The 7027-nt window shown below is 37.0% G+C and overlaps 1 protein-coding gene across 12 annotated transcripts in view; it reads left to right on the forward strand.

Moving 5' to 3' along the window:
- Positions 1–7027, forward strand: part of HSPG2 (heparan sulfate proteoglycan 2) — a 290248-nt gene that overhangs the window by 177119 nt on the left and 106102 nt on the right. For all 12 annotated transcript variants that reach the window (XM_053690214.1, XM_053690218.1, XM_053690216.1 and 9 more), the window contains 12 exons: positions 444–584; positions 1129–1311; positions 2288–2467; positions 3171–3289; positions 3369–3480; positions 3702–3815; positions 3893–4011; positions 4662–4748; positions 5089–5138; positions 5220–5299; positions 5553–5693; positions 5803–5994. In XM_053690214.1, the coding sequence (XP_053546189.1) occupies positions 444–584; positions 1129–1311; positions 2288–2467; positions 3171–3289; positions 3369–3480; positions 3702–3815; positions 3893–4011; positions 4662–4748; positions 5089–5138; positions 5220–5299; positions 5553–5693; positions 5803–5994 (1518 nt within the window). The remainder of the gene's footprint in view (positions 1–443; positions 585–1128; positions 1312–2287; positions 2468–3170; positions 3290–3368; positions 3481–3701; positions 3816–3892; positions 4012–4661; positions 4749–5088; positions 5139–5219; positions 5300–5552; positions 5694–5802; positions 5995–7027) is intronic.

Consider the following 7027-nt stretch of genomic DNA (forward strand, 5'->3'; position numbering starts at 1 on the left):
TTGTGAAATAATATTAACATTTACCTCTGTTATCAAATGTACTTTGTACTCATGGTATTCTTTATTTAAGAATATACCTGGATATAACACACAATCTTCCCAGCCCTGGGTATCTTATTAGAGAAAGCACCAACAGGAGGTACCATGAATACTTTGGCAAAATGTGGGTTGCCAATGCCTCTAGTATAGTAACCATGGCAACTATATAGTCAGTACCTAAGGTTAAGACTATTCACCTACTAGATATTATTTCTAGTAAACAAAACAAGCAGTGTGATTGAGAATAAATATTTCATTCCATCATATCCAAAAATGTGGTTCCATCATACCCATGGCTCTTTGTCTACTGGTATTCTCATAACTTTGACACATTCTCCTTATCAATATGTTGCATTATATTTTGGCTGGCTAATGGCAAAATATCTGAACTTTCTTTCTTCCAGGCACATGTCCAAGGAACCCTGTGCAATGAGTGCAAATCTGGAACCTTTTACCTCAGCAATGAGAACCCAGATGGCTGCTTGCGGTGCTTCTGTATGGGGGTCACCAAACAATGCTCCAGTTCTTTTTGGAACAGAGACCTGGTACCTGAATTTTTTTGTTTTCTGCTACTCAGGCTTTGTGTCGTTGATAGTCATATTTATCTTTGTGTCATTAAAAGGCATGGCCATAAAATCCCCCTTTTACCACCCAATTGTCTGTGTGTAGAGCACTGGGCATGTAGAAAAGGCACTCACTACTTTGTAAATGTATGGAAATTGACACCTTTGTGGTTGGAGGTGCTCCAGTACTGGATAAGGGGGGAAAGGAAACCCCTAAAACTACTAATTGTTTTCCCCAAAATAAAGTACAGCAGACTACAAGTTATTATATTTTCATAGGATGCAGATAAGCTTCTCAGAATAATTATTTTTCTTGGGTTTTGATCCCAATGTAATGGTTTGTGGTGTCTGCTGTTTTGGGTGTCCTGTCACTGTTTGTATTTACATTATTGCTGTAATATCTAGTCAACTGGTACACAGCTGTTAGTGTAGGCAGAAGATGGAATAAGCTTTCATGGACCTAGAGATGGTTGACCTTGTAAAGGTACAAATACATCACATCTTTGTTCTATGATTTATTTTGCAGGTCCGCTCTACCTATGACAGTCAGGAGAGAGTCCCATTCACAATCTCAAATGTAGACAGCAGCCGTTCTTACAGCGAGGATATTCGTGTCACAGGTCCATCAGAGCTGACATTTGGTGCCTTCAGCAACATCCCTCAAGACGTTTATTTTTGGGTGTTGCCAGAGCGCTTTAAGGGAGACAAGGTAAGGCTGCTTGAGCCACCACATCTGAGACCTTCTCATGTGCATAATTTTATTTATAGGCAAGAAAGAGGGTCTATATATCTATATTTATAGTGTATCTCAAGATATAAACTAGAAATAAAAGAACATATAACCACAGAAAACGCTGAACAAACAAAATACTTTTATATATCTGGCTGTCTAGATAGATACCTCTCTTTCTATAGAATTTTTGAGAAGATGATTTTAGATGACTCTTAGAAATAGATATATTTAGATAGATTCAAAAACAGCACAATCCAAAGGCACAAAGGAGTGGAGCCATGACGCAGCCCTGCATATGTGGGTGAGAAAATACATTAGTTACAAGTTGTAAAAGGTGCACATTAGAAAAGCTTTGTGTGAGATCTGAGTTAAGTGGAGATGAGGAATACATAATCTTGTGGAAAAGAAAAATATTTTTTTGGGTTGATATATGACTTGATCCTCATGAAAGATTTCAATGAAGCAGATGAATTAAGATTTTTGGAAGAGCGAAAAAGAAACAAAGAAGAACACAACAGTCGCATTTATCTTTTCAGATAATGAAAGATTCCATTTACAGATTCCAGTAAAAAAGAACGAACGTCTGAATAGGAGTTTTAGTAGTGATCACAAAACTATTGACTGTGTTCCTTTGGGTAAAATATGGGCTTGTTTTACTGGATAAATTATTTGGTGAATTATCTCATCAATAACTGTGATGAATAAAGGGTAATATAGCTATGTATAGATGGGAATAGAAATTCTACCTTCAACATTTTACGTTCAAGATGCCAAAAACCAATCCAAGCTACAATCACTACTAGATACACTGTTACTTTTGTGTAAATTGCATATATAAAACCATGGGTAGTAAAGCACCAACTTAGAATTAATTATTTAATTAATTTGATATTTGTTTGGTTTTATTTTCTTTTTAAATCATGAAGGATCTTAAAGTTATTTTTTATTGCAGGTGACTTCATATGGGGGAGAGTTGCGTTACACCATCAACTATGAAGCTCCACTTGGATCACAGTCCATCTACGGCAAGCCTGATGTTGTTTTGCAGGGAAATGGAATCTTCTTGGAACACTATGCAAACCTCAGAACATCTCCTGGATACCCCTTAACTATTACTGTTGGTTTCCGAGAGGTGAGAATCTAAAAACCATGAAAACCTACACATCTGTAGGGCTATAAGAAAGCATAAAACATGTGAATCTAATTTTAGGCTCAGAAATTGGTTTTGACAAAAGAAATTCTAATTTTTTTATCTTTTTTTTGTAATGTTGAAATTAATTAAAAAAACATTTAATTAAGAAGTTATAACTTTTTCACAGTTTTTTTTTATTCAAAGCTTGACGTTCGAAGCAAATACTATATACAGGGTCAACTTTTTTCTTTCACAAATTTGTCTAGAGATACCCACCACTAACCTACTCAATATGAAGGAGCACCATTTAAACATGATGAAATATTTATTGCCTGACAACATTTAAAAGTAATATACCAGTACCAGTTATACACATCTTACTAATGCTTATTGACTTGTATGTACTTTCTACTACTGGTACATAAGCATTAGCAAGAAGCTACAATCAACCAATCAGAATTCACAGGAAGTATGTTTCAGCTGAGCTGTATTGGTGCCAATTTGATTATATAAAGCTTTTATGTCACACTGTTTTATGAACATTTTAATTAATTAAACATGTTTAGATGCTGCGCTTTCGTATTGATGACAGAATATTTTTTTTAAAATAGTGTCCTTTTAAGTCAATCTACAGCTTTATTTATAACACAACTATACGAGCTGCTAAATGCTACAGCTGACCGTATTGCTTTCTGTCTGCCAGCGTTTCTGGCGCAGGACTGATGGGCAGGATGTTACTAGGGAGCACCTACTCATGGCCCTTGCGGATATCAGCCTCTTGATGATTCGTGCATCTTATGCCGAGAGGATGACGGAGATCAGGTACGCAAACAGAAAAATGCTCTTTACCATGTTCTTTTCAAACAATCTGTATTAACCGTGTTGTGTTCTTGCTTTGTAGAATCTCAAATATCCACATGGATGTCGCTGTTCCTCACTCAACAGGGCTGCAGCGGGCTGTGGAAGTGGAGCAGTGTGTGTGCCCTCCAGGCTATACGGGGCAATCTTGTCAGGTACAGGCAAATTCCCCGGAAACTAGTGGTTTATCCTCTTGTATTTGGACTATGCAAGTTATTTATTATCATCATATAATATCATCGCTCTGACAGTGTGCAATATAGTGTAACTGGCACAGTTATGTGGATTTTATAATGTTTGACAAATAATTAATACATACGTTTCCCTTCCTGAAATGAAGTGATTAATAAAGATTTTATGTTGCTGTCTCCTGTAGGATTGTGACATTGGCTACACACGTTCTACCAGTGGTCTATATCTTGGAATCTGTGAACGCTGCCAATGCAACGGGCACTCCACCGAGTGTGATGGTGAAACAGGAGATTGCCAGGTGAGTGAAAAAAAGTGAGAAATTCTACAAGTAGAGTCTACCAATATAGCAGACTACTGAAGTGTCTTCATTTTCAGAATTGCCTGCACCATACTGAGGGTCCCAAGTGTGACCAGTGCCGACCTGGGTTCTATGGGGATCCCAAACGTGGAACACCTTCCGACTGCCAACCTTGCCCATGCATATCATCCAGCCAGTATGTCACCTCTCAATACCATCCAAGTGTCAATATTCTCATAATGAGCTATACATTCTACTGTAGACTGTGTAGTCATCGTCATCACCAGACATAAGGTTTTTGCAGGGAAAAAAAAGAACAATAAAGTAGTATCCCAAATCATACAAACTTATGCAAGCAAATAAGCACGGATTCTTACACAAAACCCTATTATTTATTCTTACATACACAATACATTCTGGGCTGAGCTTGCAGGGAAATTATATCTCCTTATTTATTTTATCACTTTCTATACACAAAAAAATGCTTCCTTATCTTATTTTTGTCTGTATACCAAAGCCCAAAAAGCTGTTTTTTCATGTTCTAAAATAAAGGAGCTATTTGTTAATAATGTAATACTCCCCAGCAGTTAAAAGGGATTATTGGGAACACTCATGCCTGTGTATACTAAATCAAAATTTTGCAATTGCAGTCAAACACTGAAATGCAGCATATTTTCACTTTAAATGGATGTGCTGATTTTTTTTATATGACTCTCCTATAATAACAACATTCATTTTCATATAAATCTCATGTCTAGTCATTATCTCTTGCTGCAATTTATTTTCTCCCTTCTTTCATCTTGTTAAAACTCTGTTACACACCTAAGAAGTCTTTTATTTCTTTAGATACTTTGGAACATGCTTCCTGGATAGAGACGGATACCCAACATGTGACTCCTGCCCACCTGGCTACGCTGGACGCCAATGTGAAAAGTATTTGTTATTCTTTATTGTAGTTATTTTATTCTCCATTAATGTATAGACATCTCTATGTGAGCCTAATTTACTTCAGTATGATGAATTGCTATTTTACAAAAAAGGGTTGTGGTTACTTGGGCCAGTATGGCTAATAAAATAGAAGACAAATATGAAATACGACATGAAATTGTACATCAGGAAGGAACATAGGTAAAGCAGAAGGATCAAGTGTACCATGAAATGCTATAGGCCATAGCTTATAAAGATGTTACCGAACCAACAGCAATGCCATCTTCCACACCTGAGTAAAACGATTACCTCACATACTTACTTACTCCGACCTCGTTTGTTACAGGTGTGCTCCTGGCTACAGGGGAGACCCGGCTAGAGGACAACGCTGCACATGTGAGGATTTCATTAGGTTGATAGTTGTGACTATTAGTGACTTTCAGGAGTTTATTTAACTGACATTTTTTTTTTCAACAGTGGATCAAGGTGTCTGTCGATGTGACCTCAGAGGAAGTGTGAGTGACCAGTGTGACTCCCAGGGACAGTGTCAATGCAAGGTACATATTTATTTCTGAATGAAATAGAAATAAAACATAGGAAAGTTCTATGTACAACCTTATAGATGTGTTACAAGAAACATGGTTTAATAAACAATATATATAAAGGATTGGAGTTCTGCAATAACATACTCAGGGATTTATTTCCTTGCTGGGACCGTATTTTGTTTCATACCACACACCTTTTAAAAGATTTAATGGCATTCTGTCTTCATTAACCCTCTGTATGCCATTGGATCTTCCTTTCTCATAGCCTCATGTGGAAGGGCCGACCTGCAGCACCTGCCGACCTAATCACTTCTACCTCAGTGCCGAGAGCTCGGAAGGCTGCCTGCCCTGCTTCTGTATGGGAGTCACCCAGCAGTGTGCCAGTTCCAGTTACCACCGTGAGCTGGTAAGTTCAGGAGACTTTCCTTCCTGGTGCAATGAATGTTACAATAGTTATTTTTCTTGCATTAGTTAGACTGGGCTTACAATTTACTCAATTGTGTCTCCTCTACCAGATTACAAGTCCATTCCTTCCTGGCAACTTCCAGAACTTTGCTCTGGTAAACCGCCAGCACAGCACCCGCATCACAACCGGGTTCACTGTGGAGATGTCCAGCCATGGCCCACAGCTCACTTATGGCCGATTTGATGAACTGGGTCAAGAGTCTTACTATTGGCAGCTTCCTGAAGGGTATCAAGGAGACAAGGTATGGCAAGAGTCTCCGGTGAGACCACATTGTCTTGGTGTGACATAAAGGGCATAAACGTCAGAATGAAACTGTCATATTTCAGAAAAGCATGCAAATTAATATTTCCATTTTATTTCTGTAGACTAGGTAGGCTCAAGAGCAAGCGTGTATCTTTAGCATTCTGTGACATTGCTAAAATAGCATGCCATATCTAAATCTTGAGTTTAAAGGGACATGAAACCCAAGTTTTTTCTTTCATGATTGAGACTGAACATACAACTTTAAACAACTTTCCAATTTACTTCTATTATCAAATTTCCTTTGGTCTCTTGGTATCCTTTGTTAAAGTATCAGCAATGATGCAATCATGAAAGAAAAAATGTCCCTTTAATATTGTTTGCTGTTACAAAGGTACAGTCTAAGACAAAGGTACAGTCTAAGACAAAGGTACAGTCTAAGATCACAACAGCAGTAGCATTGAACAGTTGACAAATACACAGTAAAAAGACAGTGCAATGGCACTTGATTTGAATTTGAAATGAGCAATAGAATATTTTCTGCTAAATTTAAAGATTAATCCAATTTTCCCTCCTCCTGTATCATGTGACAGCCATTAGCCAATCACAAAATGCATATATGTATATAATGTGCATCTTTGCACATGCTCAGTAGTGTTCATGTGCCACTGAAATGGAGTTGCAGAATCTGGTTACTAGGTTTTCCAGCACTGCACAATTTGATAGCCACTGTCTTACTGTGATTAAAATTGTGACATGACTGAAAAAAATATTATTAGTACTTTTTTAAAAATACAATACGATAAGTTTAACTCCTTAGCTGCCATATTGCATTGCGGCCCTTTCTGGCAGCCATAATGAAAATATACACATTCAAAATAAATAAACTTCATAATACCAATATATGTATATTTTGTGTGAATTTAGATTATCATAATATTCAAAACTTTATAAAGTATTGTAAAAAAATGTGGTAATTATTTTATCGGTTCAAATTAATAACCCAGAAAATTACAGTGTTATTATTTTATTTT

The sequence above is a fragment of the Bombina bombina genome, chromosome 8 (assembly GCF_027579735.1).
Source record: "Bombina bombina isolate aBomBom1 chromosome 8, aBomBom1.pri, whole genome shotgun sequence".
Classification (NCBI taxonomy): Eukaryota; Metazoa; Chordata; class Amphibia; order Anura; family Bombinatoridae; genus Bombina; species Bombina bombina.